The sequence below is a fragment of the Rhinatrema bivittatum genome, chromosome 3, assembly GCF_901001135.1.
Source record: "Rhinatrema bivittatum chromosome 3, aRhiBiv1.1, whole genome shotgun sequence".
Classification (NCBI taxonomy): domain Eukaryota; kingdom Metazoa; phylum Chordata; class Amphibia; order Gymnophiona; family Rhinatrematidae; genus Rhinatrema; species Rhinatrema bivittatum.
Genome location: NC_042617.1, coordinates 492,963,790 through 492,985,146, shown reverse-complemented (window position 1 = coordinate 492,985,146; position 21,357 = coordinate 492,963,790). Strand labels below are relative to the sequence as shown.

At 45.1% G+C, this 21,357-nt stretch overlaps 1 protein-coding gene across 1 annotated transcript in view; it reads right to left on the bottom strand.

Annotated features, from left to right (window-relative positions):
- LOC115088125 (cytochrome P450 2K6-like) overlaps positions 1-21,012 on the bottom strand; it is a 67,527-nt gene extending 46,515 nt beyond the window's left edge. Inside the window, exons 1-2 of the mRNA XM_029596099.1 lie at positions 20,594-21,012; positions 6,129-6,291 (exon numbers count right to left, since the gene is read on the bottom strand). Of these exons, the coding sequence (XP_029451959.1) occupies positions 6,129-6,291; positions 20,594-20,770 (340 nt within the window). The 5' untranslated portion in view covers positions 20,771-21,012. The remainder of the gene's footprint in view (positions 1-6,128; positions 6,292-20,593) is intronic.
- Between the last annotated feature and the right edge of the window lie 345 nt (positions 21,013-21,357).

The window sequence follows — 21,357 nt, the reverse complement described above, 5'->3', positions numbered from 1 at the left end:
ACTGCCTCTGCTTGCTGTCTGCCCTGATCCCGGACTGCCTCTGGACTCTACTCTGCTTGCTGCCTGCTATGACCCCAGATTGCCTTTAGACTCTTCTCTGCTTGCTGCCTGCCCCGAATTTGACTGTGCTCTGGAGTACCTGTTTTCTGCCTGCCGTTAACCCGGAGAGGAGTCGGAGTTTCCCTACAGTGTGCCGGTCCCTTACCATGGTTCAAGGTAACACTGTTGTCTACTTGGGGATTTACTAACTAGTTCAGTAACAAAAGGTTTATCAAGTATATTCAAAACAAAAGCCTATGAGAGAGTCATTTCAGCCACTAGATGATTGAGGGGTAAAAAGGGGTCAGGGAGGATTAGGAAAGAGTGGAAAAACTGAATGAATTATTTACCTCTGCCTTTAGTGAGGAAAATGTTGGGAACATACCGAAACCTAAAGCATTCTTTTATGGTTATGATTTTGACTAACTAAAACAAATCTCTATGATAATGGAGAAAATAATAGAGCAAGTTGATAAATTAAGAGTAACAAATCACCAGACCAGATGGCATCCACACCAGAGTATTAGAACTCAAACATTAAATTGCAACATGTTCCTAATAATCTATAAATAATTAAAAACCAAAAAAAAAGAGACACCGAGACACCCTCTCCACAATCTAGAAACAAGGAAACGTGAACACAGCAGGAATATGAAGTATAATAAATGAAATAAAAATAATAAGAGTGAAAATGTATATTTAACTAGTATACAATTGAAATCCAGGACATCAGATGGTAGAGTGTGAAGATAAAAAATAAGTGGCTTGCAGATAGTAAACAATTGTCTATTAAGGAATTATATATATTTGATCATGGGGTTACTCAGAAAAGATACAAAACACAAATCAAAAAAAGGTTAAATAAAAAATAATAATAGTAAATAAATACTAACATGACTAATAAAATATTAAAAGATCATAATGTAAAATAAAAAAGTATAAAAACTGAACAAAAATCTTTATTAAAATAAAATAATAGAACAAAAATAAGAATATTTTTTAAAAAATATGTTTTTCTAAAAACTGTTTAACTCAGTCTTTACTCACAGATGAGGCCACTTCTTCAACTCAAACTTTATTAGCAGGCAGAACAAATAAACAGTCTTACTATGCATAAACTGAAGATAACAGCAACCAGTGCAGTCTGAGCCATAGAAATATAGACAAGTAAAATGAAGATTGCTCTCCAGAACTGGTCAGATTAGCTGCTGAATCACACAGGCTGGATAGAACAGAGCTAACTGAAGACAACAGGAAAAAATATCCAGAAACTTTGGCTTCTAAATCAGAGATTAATCCATAGAGACAGCTACAATGAATACCTCAGAAGCTGTAAACACTCAGGCTGACCACCAGTTGACAGTGTAACAGAAACAAACAAATTATGCTGAGTAAAGCAAGAGCAACAGCAATAGTAACATAAAGATAAAGACTGCTTTGGAAACAGGACACTGTGAAAGCAGGACATCAGTGAATAAACAGAAAAACACCTGTAGAGACAGGACAGACAATATGTTGAAATCTTCATTTCAATGCTGGCGGTTAAATAAGGAAATAGAATGTTAGGACTGATCCTAAAAGGAATGAAGAATAAAACAGAAAATTAATATCATATTGCTCTGTATCGAGGCATATTGTGACTGCATCTTGAGTATTGTGTGCAGCTCTCGTCCCATCTCATAGCAGACATAGCAAATCTAGAAAAGGGAGGGCAACAAAAATGATAAAGTGGATATAATGGCTCTCTCATGATGAGAGACTATGCAGGCTTCGCTCTTCAGCTTGGAAAAGATATAGCTGAGATGGGACATGATAGAAGTTTATAAAATCATGAGTGAGTTGGAACAGCTGAATAAAGGATAGTTGTTTACCCTTTCAAAAGTACTAAAACAAGAGGACATGCCATGAAACTAAACACCAGCATATTTAAAGCAAATTGTAGAAAATACTTTTAATTCAGCGCACAAATATGGAATCTATTGCCAGAGGACATGGTCAAGGCGACTAGGACTGCTGGCATTAAAAGAGGTTTGGACAAATGCTTGAAGAAAAAGCCCATAAAACATTATTAGTCAGGTAGACTAAACAAAGCTATTGCTATCCCAGGGAGTGAGTAACAGGAAAAAGGTAAACTTTATGGAATTTGTCAGGTACTTGTGATCCAGATTGGTCACTGTTGTAGTGGAGACAGGATGCTGGGCTCAATGGACCTTGGTCTGAACCAGCATGACATTTCTTGTGTTTAATATCTTCGATAAGTTTTCTGGCTAATTTTAGCAGATAACTTGTCCACTCATTGGCTTTCTGGATATTGGCACCCATATATTTTTATTGTAGTCATAATAATTTGTATTTGCTATTTCCATATAGCAAATATAACATTAAATCATCTGGGAGGATACTATTACCATATTTTATAGCATCGTTTATCTAATGATACAACTAAAAGTTACAATGATAGCACTTGTTGAACATAAACTACAAGTTTCCAGATTTCCTGGAATTTTCTAAATCTATCACATTTTTCATTTATTTATTTATATTCTGCCTTTCAGGCACTGCAAACCAGATTACATTCAGGTACTATAGGTATTTGCCTATCCCTAGAAGGCTCACAACTTAAGTTTGTACCTGAGATATTGAAGGGAGAAGTGACTTGCATAAGGTCACAAGGAGCGGCAGCATCAGATTTATACACCAAATATACTATATTCTACCAACTATGCATCTTTAGGAAGGAACTATCCTTCCAATTGTTTAGGATGACTTTAATTGGCAAGGAAAGTAAAAAAAATCCCCAAACTATTAAAGGTAGATTTTTAAAACCAAAATTGTGAGATGTGCGCATGTAGGGTTTACACGCATCTGCCATATTTTAAAAGCTGCCCAGATGTGTGCACATCTCCTGTGGCGCACACATCTCTCTCAGATTCAAAATGGGGCATGGTCTGGATGAGATGTGGGACATTTTGGGGCAGAGCCAAGAGATAGTGCGCATAAATACTTATATGCCCAGGCATTGCCAGGGTCCTCTCCTTTACTTCTGCTATCGATGATGATGTGTAAGTCTAAATACAACCAGTTCCAGGCATTGCAGAAGGGTTTGAGGGGTCTGGGTAAACTGGGTGGAGTGCAGGCTATTAAACCAGGGGGGTCTTGAAGTCTTAACTCTACTCTGGGAAAACTGGTGGACAAATTGGTGAAACTGGTCATGGTAGGGAATGGGATGTATGCTAGTTTTAAAATGCCTGTCAGGATACTTCTCAGCTTGTGATGTGAAAATAACAAGTTGCAGTAAAATAGCAAGCATTGCGGTATCTCGAAAATTACTATAACCATGCCCCCTTTTTTTTTTTTTTTATCATGGGCACTATTCATGCGAGGTTTATAGCAAAATGATGAATCTGGGTCTAAGTTACCCAGATGACATGTATAGAGCTAACTTACAAAGGATATTCTGCAGCACAACTATGCTGCAGAGTATCACTGAAGAAATCACTAGTTAGCTGAAGAAGTCTATTTGAATAACTTTAGACCTGCTATTGAGGTCTAACTTATCCAGTTACCTTACGTGAGTAAGTCCAAATATTAGCACTTATCTGGATAACTAACTCCTCTCTGAAATGTTGATTTCCCATCATCGCTTAGGGGTCATTTATCAAAGTGTGATAAGGCATTTTTGCATGCAATAGCACCATATTGTATAGCTGCTGTGATGTAAGGTTTCCTCACTGTTTGTGATGTCTCCTGTAAGGAGGGGGGGAGGGGGAGAGAGAGAGAGAGAGAAACTGGCCATAATGTCATCCCCTTAGGTAGATATTTGCATCCCTATGGTAGGCCCACCTAGTAACTCGAGGTGGGGTTTAGGTATGAGTGTAGGGGGTTAGGGGCCACTTTGACATTCTACGTGACACGTACGAACAGAACAGTGGTCTCTTGTGAAGATTTGATGGCCGTCGGAATGAGGAAACTCACTCCAAGATGAGATTTGGGCAATGTTCTCTCCACCTAGCTTGATATTACCCAGGTAGAGAGTCCATCAAGCTAGGTGGAGAGAACATTGCCCAAATCTCATCTTGGAGTGAGTTTTCTCACTCCGAAGGCCATCAAATCTTCACAAGAGACCACTGTTCTGTTCGTACGTGTCACGTAGAATGTCAAAGTGGCCCCTAACCCCCTACACTCATACCTAAACCCCCACCTCGAGTTACTTGGTGGGCCTACCATAGGGATACAAATATCTACCTAAGGGGATGGCACTATGGCCAGTCTCTCTCTCTCTTTCTCTCTCAACTGATAAAAATGGTCCACCCAGTAGTCATATGCAGGTCCAACACCTATTGCAAATTCTGATAATGTTATCACAATGTGCACTAACTTAGCTCTTCACATAGGTAATTAGCACAAATTGCAATAAACCACACCCCTTTTGCAATCACATGCAGTACTTACCGCATTTTGATAAATCCAGGCCTTAGCCGGATAAGTGCTTATCCAGCTAATTGCCAACCACTGAATGGAGCCAGTTATTCAGACACCTCAACTTAGTTGGATAAATCATCACTTATCCAGTTAAGTGGCACTGAATATCCACTTATCCATGTTTAAAATGCCTTCACTACTCCCTGGCAATCAGGTCAGGAGCAGTGTCAGCAGTCTGACAGTACTGAGACACAAAAAGGCATGCACTACAGGTTGCTATGGTTATCTTCCTCCTCCTCCTCCTATGCTTCCTCACTGCTTGATTTACATTTACATTCCACCATTCTGATTCTATACCCAGGGTGGATTACAAATCAAAGAAAGCACACTTTCACTCAGGCCGATGCAATATCCGCATGGGAAAAATGGGCGCTTATGATTGGTGCCTGCTTTCCTAACACGCGACCATCCATGATGCAGTAGGCAAATGAATTGCTGCATTAAAAAGAAAGTACTAAGGGAAATTGTGCGTCCCTAGTGCCTCCTCGGCATCGGGCACCCAAGAGAAATGCCTGTGCACTGGTCAGGAAATTGGATGCTCATAAATTGAGCATTCATTTTCCTAACCCGACTGTCTGCAAGACATTTATTTTTAAACCTTTTTTTCACATTTCTGCTTTCTGTGGTTCCTCAGTCTTAATATTGTCATAATAGAAAGTCGGGAAAACCATGATTTCTGTTAAACGTTTGGAGAAAAGTTTGGTATGGGTTTTACTAAGTGGATGTCATGTATTCTGGAACTCTAAACATTTTGAGGGTAATTTTATAACAGCCCGCATAGACTAAAGTCTGCAAGTACTATGTACCCACATATTTTAACATAAGTTTTCAAAGCAGACTTATGCACTTAAGTCTACTTAGAAAATGTGTGGGTTATCCCTATCTGTACATTCATATCTATACACAAAGTTGCACCTGCTCTCAAGCACATATAGCATTTTTGCATGTACTTTCAACAACTGAAAATATGCACATAAATACATTCCCTGCCCTGACTGCACCTCCCAGAATGCCTCTTGCTAGTATGGGTAAAAATCCAACTAACTACTATCGAATAGGCAGGGTTTTCTTGATCATATTTGGGAATTTCTTATGAACTTTTAGGAGTAATTTTAGTTTGTGATTATTTTGAAGGTCACATAACATAAAGAGGCATAAATGGTTTTCTCACAGTATATACATTATGAATGTTTGCATTATCTTAAATTGAAGGGGGTTTGGCATGTTTTAAAATTATGAATTGATTTTTTTAAGGATGTGCCAAGTATTGCCCTATTTCTTTCCTGAATACACTGCAGATAAAATACATAATATTTGATGAGGCATATACCCTGTCTAAATACATTTCTCATGTAATTCCTTCCCTAGGTAATAATGTTTATCCCATTTGCATACACTGTAAATAGAATACATGTTTCTAGATGTGACACCTAAGTTTTACATTTACAGAACACCCATTAGGTTATGTGTAGATGTATTCATAGAAGATACAATAATTATTATTACTAATGTACTGTTGGTAAAATGTATGTTTGTACTGTAAACACTGTAATTCAAAGTCTGTAATTATATACTGAAAAATAGCAGGAAAAGAAACAGATAGTTACCAAGTCCTTTATATGTTTGATCAAACAGTGGAATTTTGGCCCTTTCTCCAAACTCATCAGCATGATTCACAAGAGCTTCCTTCACAGTCTCATATCCTGTCAGAACGACCATTTTCTTCATTCCCAGCTGAATGCTGAACACCGAGCCATATTTTTTGGAGAGCTTAAATGTAGAATAGAAAAGATATTGATGTAAAACTGACAGCCCTCTTCAGTTTTGGATCTCGTTTTTAGTGAAGTGATTCCCACACTTGTCCTAGGGACCCCACTGTCACTCAGGTTTACAGAAAATACACAGTAAATATATGAATGAGATATCTTTGCATGCATTGGAGCCCCAGTATATGAAAGTTTATCTGCTGCATATTTATTATGGATTATTATTAGTAACCAGGCAAGGATCATGAATGTCTTTGCACTTCATAAAACATCTGGGGAACAGTGGTAACATCATGATACATTTTGTTGTCAGAAAAAAAGCGGAGGCAAAATATAAAAGCAAAATATTAAAATTTTAAGATGGCCAACATCAAGGTATGCTAAACTTTTGGTCCTCTTAAAATGGAATCAAGAATGTATTGACAAAGAAACAGAATAGAAAGATATTTAAAAAGATTTTATATAGGTCTTAACAGGTTTGCATGTCAATAAAACAAAGTAATAAGGTATATTCAGTGGGAATAAACCAAGAAGTTAGGAAAAAAAATAACTGAATGAAAAATATTTAAAATAAATAAAGAAGAAAAGACAAACTCTTATTAAAAACTAAACATATAGGGGCGGATTTTAAGAGCCCTGCTCGCCTAAATCCGCCCAAATCCGGGCGGATTTAGGCGAGCAGGGCCCTGCGCGCCGGTGAGGCCTACCGGCGCGCGCAGAGCCCCGGGACTTGCGTAAGTCCCGGGGTTTTCTGAGGGGGGCGTGTCAGGGGCGTGTCGGGGGCGGGCCCGAACCGCGCAGCGTTTTTGGGGCGTGTCGGGAGCGTTCCGGGGGCGTGGCTACAGCCCGGGGCGGTCCGGGGGTGTGGCCGCGCCCTCCGGACCCGCCCCCAGGTCGCGTCCCGGCACGATAGCAGCCCGCTGGCGCGCGGGTTTTTACGTCTCCCTCCGGGAGGCGTAAATCCCCCGACAAAGGTAAGGGGGGGGTTTAGACAGGACCGGGCGGGTGGGTTAGGTAAGGGAAGGGAGGGGAAGGTGAGGGGAGGGCAAAAGAAAGTTCCCTCCGAGGCCGCTCCGAAATCGGAGCGGCCTCGGAGGGAACGGGGGTAGGCTGTGCGGCTCGGCGCGCGCCGGCTATACGGAATTGATAGCCTTGCGCGCGCCGATCCAGGATTTTAGCGGATACGCGCAGCTACTCGCGTATCTACTAAAATCCCGCGTACTTTTGCTTGCGCCTGATGCGCCAGCAAAAGTACGCCAAATCGCGCGGTTTGAAAATCTACCCCAGCGAGTATAAGAGTAATTGGTCAATCTAAAATTAACTGTGAAATAAAAATTTCAGACAGAAAAAAATACCACAAATGAATTTTTAAGTGAATAATAAAATGTTAAAAAAAGAATACTAATCAATAATTTTCTAGAAGAAATGGAAAACATAATTTCTGGGGAGAAAGATAAAGAAGTACAACATTTATGAACGGCGGCACAAATTGCTGCACCGCTATTGGCCGTGGCAGGCAGCTAGCCGGTGACATGGTAGGTTCCCTGCCAGACGGACCTGGCTAGCTGCAGAAACAGGCTGCGATCATGTTTCTGGGATCGTGTGCTATTTAAAAAAAAAAATATCGGGGTTAGGCAGTTTTAGCAAAAAAAAAAAAAAAAGTTATAACAAAGTAGTAAAAAAAAAAAATTGTGGTAGTAGGTAAACTGCAAGCTCATCCGAGCATGCAGAGGCGAGGATGTGATCGTGGGCCTCCTCCAGACCCATCCCGCCCAGCTCTACCCCCACAGGAAGCCGCAGATCTGGATCCCATGGCAGGTGCCTGTCTCCTCCAGCCTCCTCAGACCTCTCCGTAGAGAAGGTAAGTGTTCCACCATGCCCCATTTTCCCCCTTTCCAGTTCGGGAGAGAGTGGCCTTGAGGTAGGCCCTCCCTCACTCCCCCTGCCTTCCCCACTAGCCCTGGGGAAGAATGCCACCCAGATCTTTCCCTGGATGCCTCTAGGGTAGAATTTTTCTATCACCTTCCTTCCCCCCTCCCTCCTTTTCCCTCCCTCCCCCTGGCCCCCCGTCGCCCACCCGGGATGCAGTGGTGTGCCTTGTAGGGAAGGCACCCAGTCGCGACAGGAGCAGGGGAAAAATCCCAGTTCCCAGGAAAAGTGGCAGGGGTCAGGTTGCATCCACAGCTGAGGGGCAGGCCCAGGGTGATATACCTGCAAGTATCCCCCCTCACGGTAACACTCTGCACCGCAGCACAGGTGCATGTAGCACCTCCCAAAAAAGCAAAAGATGGGCGTCAGGGCTGCCAGGCAGTGTGCCTGGCGACTCTGTGAGTGGCATGCAGAAGGACATAGCGCTGCATGCAGCAGGGCATCACAGATGGGGTGGAGCAGTTTCCCTCCTCTACCAACAGGGGATTCTTTCAGCTGTCCAGGTAGGCAGCCCAGAGGGAGCCCTCCCTTCCTAACAGCAGGCAGGGGTTACTGGTAGGGGTGTGCTTTCGTTTTCACCGTATTGGCGATCCGCAAGGTATATTATAAAACGCCACAGCAAGACTTATTACAAACACGCGTAAACACAAAAACATCACCCTCATCCTTAGAGACCTTCATTGGCTCCCCATTCTCTCCTGTATCCACTACAAAACCCTGACCATAGTACATAAATCCATCTATGTCCACAACTCCAACTGGCTTGACATCCCTTTCAACACCCCCCAGTCCACCTGTCTCACCAGATCCACCAACAAAGGCACCTTACACGTCCCTTTACTGAAAACTGCCAATCTCTCTTCCACTCGCAAACGTGCCCTCTCTATTGCAGGCCCCTCCCTCTGGAACTCCCTCCCTGTGCACATGCGCCTTGAACCATGTGCTATCAAATTTAAAAAGAAATTAAAAACACTACTGTTCAAACAAGCCTATCCAGAATAGTATACCCCTCAATATCCTTGCACCACCTCACGGTGATCACATATTCCTTATGTTAAGGACTTAACTATATTACTATATTGCTATGTTATGTTTTTTGTTCTAGTTTATTTTAATCTATCGCTTCCATACTGCCTCTGGTTAACCCCCCCCCCCCATGTTTTTTTCTTTTCCCCTGTTAATATGTACTTTCAAGTCTTTTGTTCAAATGTAAACCGGTATGATATCCCCACTAATACCGGTATATAAAAGTTTCTAAATAAACAAATAAATAAATAAATAAATATTACACTATTCGTAGTATTCGTGGGGAAGCGAAACATATCGCGATTCCCCACAAATACACGAATCTTCCCTGAATTATACGGCCACCTAAATAAAAATTTAAACAAACCCCCCACCCTCCTGAAACCCCCCCCCCCCCCCCCCCAAGACTTACCAAAACTCCCTGGTGGTCCAGCGGGGTATCCGGGAGCTATCCCCTGCAATCACACCCTCGGTGCCGGTTTCATCATGGCGCCGATAGCCTTTGTCACAGGGGCTACCGGTGCCATTGGTCAGCCCCTGTCACATGGCCATCGGTGCCATCTTGTGCTCCTACCATGTGACGGGGCTGACCAAATGGCACCAGTAGCCCCTGTGACATAGTATGGGCAAAGGCTATCGGCACCATTTTGAGTACTGGCATCGGACGGCCGGAGTGCAGGAGGTCACTCCGGGACCCCGTTGGACTCCCAGGGACTTTTGGCCAGCTTGGGGGGGCCTCCTGACCCCCACAAGACTTGCCAAAAGTCCAGCGGGGGTCCGGGAGCAACCTCCTGCACGCTGTCCGTCCAATTCCAGTACTCAAAATGGCGCCGATCGCCTTTGCCCTCACTATGTCACAGGTACCGACGGTCGACCCCTGTGACATAGTGAAGGCAAAGGCGATCGGCACCATTTTGAATACTGGCAGCAGATCACCTTTGCCCTCACATGTCACAGGGGCCGACCGTCGGTACCTGGCCAAAAGTCCCTGGGGGTCCAACGGGGGTCCCGGAGCGACCTCCTGCACTCCTGCCATTGGATGCCAGTACTCAAAATGGCGCTGATAGCCTTTGCCCATACTATGTCTCAGGGGCTACCGGTGCCATTGGTCAGCCCCTGTCACATGGTAGGAGCACAAGATGGCGCTGATGACCATGTGACAGGGGCTGACCAATGGCACCGGTAGCCCCTGTGACAAAGGCTATCGGCGCCATGATGAAACCGGTACCGAGGGTGTGAGAGTGCAGGGGATGGCTCCCGGCCTCCCTGCTGGACCACCAGGGAGTTTTGGTAAGTCTTAGGGGGGTCAGGAGGGTGGGGGGTTGTAGTTAATTTTAATTTTAGCTGGGACACGAATAGAAATCCCCGTATTAACGCATCGGGGCGCCATAAGGCCGAATGCAACGTATCTGCTCCCCGACGAATCCGAATCACGAATGCAACGTATGGCGTCCCTCTACACATCCCTAGTTACTGGGATGGGGAGGTTTTGGTGGTTGGCCAATGTGGTACAGGGATGGGTGCCTTGATAGCTGCACTAGAGCAGGTGTGTATGGCCAGAACTAGTGGGATGGAGAGGGTGAGGGTGTGGAAGCTCCAGTGGGGGTTTCAGCGGCCAGTGGCAGGGGACGCGGTATGCGAGGATACCCGGATTAAAGGTGCAGGGGCAGATCTGCGGGCTGTATGTCTGTTCCTACCGATCCAGCGGGTCCAGCTTATCCCGGCATGTCCCAGCAGGAAGCCTGGAGAGAGAGGGCGTTCTCACGGCCCATGGAAATATGGGAGCATTGAGGTTCACCAGCATTGGATAGAGCACCTGAGGCCACGGGCAGCAGATTTTCGGGAGCAGGAGCTGGTAAGTTGGAGCTTACAGGGGAGCCGAGGAGGGCGCGTAAGGTCAAAAAGAGAAAAAGGGCTCGTCAGCCTAGTTCAGGGTCTGATACCAGCTCCTTATTGTGTTCAACATCCACCTCAAGCGAATCGGAGGCAGACAGGTGAGCAGGGCTAGGAGAGGGCCCTAGGCAGGATATGGGGCATCTCGCATTAGCGTCATTGACGGAACTATGGGAGGAAGTAACTATTAAGTTGTGGAGTTGTATTCGAAAGCGGAAATACGTTAATATTTTCAAATTATTGGAGGGCAGATGGGGAGGAAGGAAGGAGTGTAGCCGGCCCTACACTCTGGAACTCCCTTCCCACTTTTCTCCGCCTTGAACCCTCACTGGCCACCTTCAGAAAAGGTCTCAAAACCTGGCTTTTCAGAAAGGCCTATCCGGAAACCAACCAAACCTAGACGTACCCACATAGCCCTCCCCCTCCTAATCTCCCCCTCCCTCCCCCCCCCCCCCCCCGCCCGACCTTCCCTCACCCTAGGCATCCCCCCTCCGCCCTCTCATTCCAACGTATTGCAATTTTACAAGAATGTTTTAACTAAACTAATGTAATCTATGGTAAATAGTTCTATTGTAAATACATACCTCTGTAAATAAGTTCTATCAACATTAATGGTTGCTCTTTTCTTACTCATGCTACCTATCTCTTCCCTCTCTTCTCCTGTCTCCCCTTCCCCTCTCCTCTTTCTGGCCTGCTCCAATCCCTTGCTCCCTGTTCATTGTAATTTCCTCCTATATTTGAGTTACCTGTAAACCGGCGTGATGTGCCTCACGAATGTCGGTATATTAAAAGTTGTTAAATAAATAAATAAATAAAGAAAAAAGTAAGAAAAAAGGGAAAGAGGGAGCAGTGGGTCTCAAGGTGTCGAAGAATATTTTGAATTGGGTCAGGAGGTTCTTGAATTTGGCTAGCATAGTGGGGCACTTTAAGCCAGCACAGTACGGGCCTTTATTGGCATACACGGATAGCATACTAGGAGCTTTTAAGGACTAGGAAGGCTGGGCATGGCTCAACTATGATGAGAAGTTCAGGGATAAAATGGCGGGGAATCACCATATATTATGGGGTACACAGGACATTCATCTGTGGCTGATGCAGATGATCAACAAGAGAGCAGGTGGCGCAAAGGGGGTAGGGAGTGGTGGTACAAGGCTCATCGGGACGGCAAGTGCAGGTAGTGGGGGAAGAGGGACAAGCTCCTTTCGGGCTGCGGGGAGTAAAATTAAAGCAGGGATGGCAGTCAAAGTGGCGGTCGGAGGGTCGGATGTATGCTGGAGATTTAACAAGGTCACTGGTTTGTTCCCAGATTGCAAGTTCAGACATGCATGTGTGGCAGAACCCAGCCAGCATCCAAGTGCACACAAAGTCAGAGTGCAGCCCCCCCCCCCCCCCGGAGAGTGGGTAAGAAGTGAGGTTTGGTTGGCAAAGGCTGATTCATGTTGCGCCCGTCGGTCGCAGATGGCTGTGACCTCTCATGCTCATCTCTTTTCTTGCATATTCGCCTGTACTAGGACGAATGATGGCCTCTGCCAGTAACTGCTGACCACCCTGGTGTTCCCGGGATGGCGTGGGCAATGCCGACTGCCATCTTGATTCTGGTATTACTGAGCACGCAAGCGCGCACGGGCCTTTCCTTATACACGTCATGGCGAGAACCTTGGGGATGTCCCCTCCGCATGACATCACCGCTTCCGTGTATTTAAGATGCCTAGCCCTTGGCTAAGACGAGTTAGCAAGGAGTCTCATCTTGCTGAATTCCACCTCACGTTGGACTTCCGGTTTCGCTTACTGACCTGGCTTGTGAATGCTCTGGGTACCCACTCCTCGGGGGCCCTTCCACATTCTTAAGGCTATCAGCTCCTCGGATGGTCTCTCTGCCTTGGACCTCATCGGAACCTTCCTTTGTGAGTAACTTACTGAGGATGTCATCCTTATTTCTCAACTACTGCCTTCCTCAGCGGTGTACCCCGTTGCTTCAGGCCACCACTGCATTCTCTACAGTAGGAGTCGCTACATCCAGCTTGTGCTGCAGGCTTCTGCTTGCTCTACGGAGATCACCTAGCTTCCTGCACTTCAACCACCTTCGGTGTACCCCGTGCTGTGGGCCACTACTGGATCCACTCATTGGAGGTATACTGCTCTCCTACAAGAACCAGCCTGGCGTACCCTGCTCCACGGGCCACTACCAGACCTTCCTATCTGAAGTTGCATTCTGGGGCATAATCTCTAATCAGAATTGTTTTCAATTGCTATCCCGCTCCGGGGGTATTACATTTTCTCTCCTGCCTAATAAAGTCTCCTTTTACAGCTGTGCCCTACGTTGCTGAGGCAGCACCTAGCGACAGTGAGGCCCACAGGGCTCCTCCCTGTAGGAGGAGTCACCTCTCATCTTGGTCCAGGGTTCACTTTCCATTCAAAACGTAATAGATTGCTAACTCCATGGACCTGGAGCCCTTTATGTGCCTCTGCCAGCACCTACATGTTTTACAGGTGATCCCCTCTTATGTAGGGGCTTTCTTAATCAGTGCTGTATGCACTTTTCTCTACAACCTACCTACTTTCCAGATGTAGCAGCCAAGACTACCCATATCCTGTCACTGCTAGACGGAAAAGCCCTGGCCTGCGCATCACCCCTATGGGAGCACAATGATCCTATACTCAAGGACTTGGAAGGTTTTCTGGCGCTCTTTCGCTCTTTCGATGATCCCGCTCATAAGACTGTTGCAGGATCCATGCTTCTTTACCTTCAACAAGGTACCAAGACCTTAACTGATTATGTTATAGAGTTTAAAACCTTGTCCTCGGAACTACATTGGGACCTGGGTTGTTTATGGACTATTTTCTTGGAGGGTCTCAACTCCTGCATTAAAGATTAGCTAGCAGGTCGTGAGCTCCCTGACACCTTGGACTTACTCATTGACCTAGCCGGACATATTGATCGTTGTCTACGTGAGAGGTCCCATGAACTTAAAAGTCCTAAGAAAATAACATCAGAAGTTCCACGCTCTCATCCAGCACCAGTTACCCAGACCACAGCTGTGCCCAGTGTTGAGGAGGAAGAGCCCATGCAGCTGGGGCGCAGTCACTTATCAACAAAAGAGAGGCATTGTTGGAGATGACTAGGCTTCTGCATGTACTGCAGACAACCTGGCCACGCTGTATCCTCCTGTCCTATCTGTCTGGGAAACGCACAGACCTAGGATCCGCCGGAGGACTCCGCCTAGGTCTAACCTCTCCTACTCCTCCACTGACACTCCCAGTCTCCATTTATGCGGATGCCTTAGAATTTCATACATTAGCCCTCGTGAACTACGGAGCCGGTGGGAACTTTATACTAAGGCAACTCGAGAAGCACTTATGAATCCCCACCATGTGAACACCCAAGCCTCTGCTGCTATCTTCAATCCATGGTGAGCCTCTTCCAGATGAAGTGTCATTTTCCACGCAACCTATCCGTCTTCGCACAGGCTCTCTTCATACGGAGACCATTTCATTTCTTGTGCTTGACAAAGCAATACATCCGGTGGTTCTCGGATTACCATGGCTACAGACGCACAAGCCCCGATTTGACTGGAGCACCATACAACTATCCCAATAGAGAAAGTCCTGCTATGGGAGATGCCTCGAGGAAGTGACTCCTCTGCCTTACATGACCACTACTACATCCCTTCTTGGTCTACCACCACAACATACTGCTTATCAAGACGTGTTTTCTAAAAAGGCTGCAGATACACTTCCATCTCACAGAACTTTTGACTGTGCCACTAACTTATTGCCTAACACCGAGCCTCCCAGAGGAAGGGTCTACCCACTTTCTCTCTCTGAGACCAAAGCTATGTCCTCCTACATCCAAGAGAACTTGGAGAAAGGGTTTATTCGACCTTCTAAGTCACTAGCGGGAGCCAGGTTCTTTTTTGTGGGCAAGAAGGATGGCTCCCTTTGCCCATGTATAGATTACCGTGATTTAAATAAGATCACCTTGAAGGACCGTTACCCACTACCGCTGATCACTGAGCTCTTTAACAGACTCCATGGATCCAAAATCTTCACAAAACTAGACCTCAGAGGGGCATACAACTTGGTCGGCATAACACAGGATGATGAAGGGAAGACAACATTTAATACCCATGGTGGCCATTTTGAATATTTAGTCATGCCCTTCGGCCTTTGCAATGCCCCGGCCGTGTTTCAAAACATGATGAATGAGATCTTCAGAGACATGCTGTACACCTGCATGATCGTTTACTTAGACGATATACTGATTTTTTCCCAGGATTTCCAGAGCCACCAGTCGGATGTCATCAGAGTCCTACAGAGACTAATAGAAAACCACCTTTACGTTAAGTTGTAGAAATGCTACTTCCATCAAGAATCTGTTCCATTCTTGGGTTACATGGTATCTAGTCAAGGCTTCCAAATGGATCCGCAAAAAAAACAAAAGCATTTGGGACTGGCCTCAACCAACTAGACTTAAAGCTCTGAGGAGATTTCTTGAATTCACAAATTACTATAGATCATTTATTCATCACTACTCCATGTTAACCACACCTCTTACAGCCATGACAAAGAAGTGAGCCAACCCATCTCATTGGTCCCCTAAAGCCGTGACTGCCTTTGAAACACTCGAGAAGGCATTTCTTCAGGAGCCATGCCTTCACCATCCTGATCCCCGATGTCCCTTCATCGTAGAGGTGGACGACTCAGACATCGGCATCGGGGTAGGGGCAGTTCTTAGCCAGAATGCTGACAACACCACCTTTTATCCCTGCTCATTTTTTTCATGACAGTTCTCGCCTGCTGAGCATAGCTATGGGATAGTATACAAAGAGTTATTAGCAATAAAATTGACATTCGAAGAGTGGCGCCCATGGCTCGAAGGTGCTCAACACCAAAACATGGTCTTCACAGACCATAAAAACCATGAATATCTACGACATGCTCAGCGTCTGAACCACAGACGGGCCCGGAGGTCTTTGTTTTTTAATCATTTTGATTTTCTTCTAAAGTATCATCCAGCAGACAAGAACACCCATGTGGATGCACTCTCCCGTTCCTTCTCAATGGATGATGTATCTGACGCCCCACGCCACATCATTGACCCCAGCAGGGTCCTCATATCTGCAACTCACATGGTTCCGGCCAGTAAGACTGTGGTTCCCCAAGCTCAGCGAAAAAAGCTACTCAGATGGTACCATGACTCTCGCCTCGCAAGTCACCCAGGATAGTCCAGAACTTTAGCCACTCTACTACGATTCTATTGGTGGCCTTCCATCAAGAAGGACGTCCAAGCCTATGTGGAGTCCTGTTCCACCTGCCTCAGACACAAACCACCAGCTGGTCGCCCTTGGGGCCTCCTTTAACCGCTGACCGCTCCAAGTGAACGCACATAGCTATGGACTTTATTGTAGATTTTCCTAAGTCCGACAGCAGCAACACTATCTGGGTTACAGTGGATAGATTTTCCAAAATGGCTCATTTTGTGGCCCTATCTGGATTGCCTTCGGCTTCCGAACTAGCCAAACTGTTTATCCGACATGTTTTCCAACTACACGGCTTAGCTAGACACATCTTTTCTGACTGAGGGGTCCAGTTTACAGCAAAGTTTTGGAGAGCCTTATGTCAGAAGTTTGATATCTCATTGGACCTTACAAGTGCATATCACCTGAAAGCTAACGGGCAGACCGAAAGGACCAAATGCACACTCAAGCAGTTCCTGAGGGCCTATGTGAATTCCAGGCAGAACAATTGGTCGGAGCTACTCCCCTGGGCCAAATTCTCACTCAATTCACATCCGTTGGCTTCAACAGGCTCTTCACCATTCCAAATCGTCTATGGACAACAACCGCTACCTCCACTACCAGTACCTTGACGGTATCCTCTCCAGCAGCCCAGATCTCGGCTAATGAGTTACACCAACTCTGGAAAAACACTAAGGACCTTCTCCAGAACGCTGGACAGAAGGCCAAGAAGTTTTACGATGCACACCATTGCCCTGCTCCACAGTTTCAACCTAGAGACAAAGTCTGGTTGAGTATCAGATACATTTGCCTGAAGCTTCCTATTTTGCTTACTGACCTGGCTTGTGAACGCTCTGGGTACCCGCTCCTTGGGGGCCCTTCCACATTCTTAAGACTATCCTCGGTACTATTTGCCAACACTCAAAGAATAACAACCCCACCTATGAAAAAGAATACCACAAATATTACACCAGAATCTAAAATATCAATACACCTCCTATCAGGAAAACAGAACAGGCCAAGCTACTACAGATCTCTACAGAGAAACCACATGCTAAAAGAATGCTTCATCTCAGTCTTTGCATGCAGAACACAAACTCTCACCAAATACAGAATGCAAAATGAAGGAGCACAAATGACAAAAACTGAAATGGAAACTCCAAGAAGCCAGACTCCATGTATTAACAATAGAAAAATAGAACCACCATTCCTCATAAAACAAATAAAATCAAGAAACATAAAGCATCAGTTATAATAGTAAAACCATAATAACAGAATATTTTAAAACTACTGATAAATAGAATTTCTATTAATTAAAGTCATATACATTTTTTACAATGTCCCAAACACTAATAAAATATTTAAAAACAGCACATATATCAAATAACATTCAATAATTAAAACTAATAAGGATTTTAAAAAGCCCCTGCTGTCCCCTTCTGTGGGAGCTCTTTATTTCCAGTCACCCTGATATTGTTGAGGATTAGGAGGTTATCCTCTCTCTCTCACACATACTCACATATCCATTCTCTCTCACACATTCACTGTCACATACATACACATTCAGGCTCTTATGCCCACCATAACCTCTCGCTCTCACTGACACTGACACACTCTCAGGCTCTAAGAGACTCTCCCTCCACACACACACACACACACACACACACACACACCCACACACACACACACAAACTCTTACTCCCTTGGATTTTCTCATACACACTCATGCTCTCACACACACACACACAGACCCCCAGGCAGGCTCCCATTCATTTTCACACCACTCCCTCCCCATCCCCCAGGCATGCACACATTCATTCTCACACACACAGACCCCCAGGCAGGCACCAATTCATTCTCACACATACACCACACACAGGCAGGCACCTATTCTCACACATACAAACCCCAGGAAGTCACCCATACATTTTCATACACAGACACACCCTCAGGCAGGCACCCATGCATTCACACACACACACCCTCAGGCAGAGTCCCATTCATACACATGCACACACTAAAGGCAGACCCCCCCCCCCCTCTCTCTCTTTTGCCAACAACCTTGGAACCTCTCTCATTCCTCTGCTGCCACTGTCACTGCTGCCACATGGCTATTGGGGAGGCGCCGATTCCTGCTACTGACACTGAAGTCCATTCTGCTGCCTCCTCTGTGCAGGCCACGTGGGCTTCCACTTTCTCCATGCTGATGTCATACATTGTTAGATCCGCATAGAGAAAGTGCTGTTCTTGCACATTCCCAAAGATTACATGTGCAAATCACTAAAAAGTAATTTATTTTTTTTTACCTGTGCTGGCTGATCTTAGTTTTCTAATCGGTTGGTCACAGGCTTTTTTTTCCACCTTCCCTTTCTTATTTTTTTGCCAATTTCTTTTATATTGTCTTTTTTTCTATTTCTTTTCTCTCCATCTTCTTCCCTCAAACACACACTCAGGTTCTCATTCTCACATGCTTTCTCTCTCTTCACACACACACACACAGCCTCTCACTGTCACATGCTGTCTCTCATACAATCATTCATACACACAGGCTCTCACTGTCATATGCTCTCTCTCATACAATCATTCATACACACAGTCTCTCACTGGCACATGCTGTCTGACTCTCACACACACAGGCTCTCTCTCACTTCCACATGCTGTCTTACTCAAGCACAGGCTCTCACTGTCACATGTTCTCTCTCATACAATCATTCATATACACACACACAGGCTCTCACTCTCACATGCTGTCTCTCTCACACACACAGAGGCTCTCACATGCTGTCTCTGCAAACATTCAGATCCTCACTCTCACACACAATTTCTCAACTCATCTCATACATGCACACACAAACTCTACAGACCCTCAGCCTCTCTCTCTCACCTCTGGGCCTCCTCTTACGGGTCACCGCAGGATGGGCTCTGCAGCGGCCCTGATCTTCTCGGGCCACAGCAGCCCTGCTACCCGGGCCTCTTCCTCTTCTCGGGCCGCTGCGATGATTCGCGGCAGCCCGTAAGCACTGCTCCTCTTCTGCACGCGCTGATGCCCCTCCTGCTTCCTGCCCACGCAGCTCCGGCAACGTTTACTTCCAAGGCCGCACAGGCAGGAAAAAGGAGGAGCATCAGCGCATTTAAACGCGATCTTTTTCTTTGGGCCGTGGTGACATGAGCCCTGCCAATCTACCTGCTATATACATGCTGCTGCTCAGCGGTGGCATGAACCTCCTTGCGCCCAGGAGCATTGGCTCCCCTCGGGATACCACTGCTCACGGTGACCCCTAATACTTTGGTTGAAAATTTTATAATACAAAAAAAAAAAAAAAATCACGTGACAGGAGTGACCGGCCCACTGGGGGAAGCCCAATCCCCCGATAGGTCAATCCGCCCCTGCCTACCTATCTATCTTATTATTTTTTGTTTTTTTAAACTTACCTGCTCCTTCGGAACAGAAGTAAGTTATGGTATATGTTTCTCCGGGGCAGGGCATATTGACCGATGTCCTGACTGGCCTCCGCCTCGCCCAGATCCTGCCCCCTGGTCTGCCCCTTTTTGTAGGCCCAGCACTTCTCTGCATACTGGGAGATACACACATACCCGGGGCCTTTTGAAAATGTGTTTGGCGTGCGCAGGGCCCAGCCACTCACGTATCCCCCGGTTTTTATGCGCGCTGGGCTTTTAAAATTCAGGCATAAAGGGGGGGGGGGGTGTCAATTTTCAAACTGCAGCTATTCAGCTAACTGGTTAATTGCTAGGGACTGAATTTTCAAAGGGTTTACATGCAAAAATGTTTTATAAACACAAATAGACTTTTGAATATTCCCGAGAGTTGTTCATGTAAAAGAACACGTTGAACTCATTTATGCACATGTATTTATGCGCACAATAAAGAAGCTTTCTGGGGGTGGAGTTATAGGCATAAATTTCATGCATACTTATGAAAATCAACATTACACGAGCAAGTCTGTCCTAATTTTCACAGCCCTGTTATAAATGTAGATTTATGCTTTGAAATTTGGGCCAAAGTAAGCGAGTACTTTTTCCTCCCTTATTTTAGCCCTGTGCACGTAGTTATAGAATCCCCTGGCATGGAACTGACCATTCTGTTTTCATCATTTCTGAATAAGCAAGCGACTTCAATAATACTCAAGAACACTGAAAGAATAGAATAACTTTGCAAATTATGGTTTAGAAACATACAAATGTGAGCAAAAACATTTTTACCTCTACAAAGGTTTTCTGTGGTCTTTTCAAATCCAGCATGTGCAAACTTCCAATGAAGGGCAGCGGTCTGGGTCCCGGAGGAAAGTTCTGAGGAGTCCTACTCTCTGTAACATGTTTACTAATAATGAAAATCAGTAAAAAAAGCAAAATTATTATTACAGAGCTCCAAAAAATCATTATGCTTAGTATTGTAACAAGTTTGAGACAGCTTAAAACTGTAAATACAAATCTTTTGCCTGATGTAAGAGCTGCCTCTGGTTAGATATCCTAAAGTCCCAGATTTACCACCAACATTTTATTCTTTTCTTTCACAACGTCATGCCTCCAAATTGTCCCCTCCCTAATCAGATCTTGCCAAAACTAACTGCCCAGATGACAAGACAAGATTATATCATGAAAGAAAAGCATGATTGTGGTGCACAAATGAAAAAGACAGGTTTTTAATATGATAACCAAAGTATACTTTGTAATGTTAGAAAACAGAACATTGTCAACAAGCCAGGGATTCCATGGAGTAAACCGAGTTAATTGGTAACTACCCTCCCTCACAGATCTCTTTAACCTCATTCCCTGAAGTTATCCTTCTTCAATGACTAAGCATTCACAAGAACAGAAAATTATATGATATTGCATACCAGGTCAGACCAGAGTCCATCGAGCACAACAACCTGTCTCCCCAACAGTGGCCAGTCTGGATCACAAGTACCCGGGTTAATCATGTTTTATGGACTTTTCCTCCAGGATCTTGTCTAAACCTCCCTTAA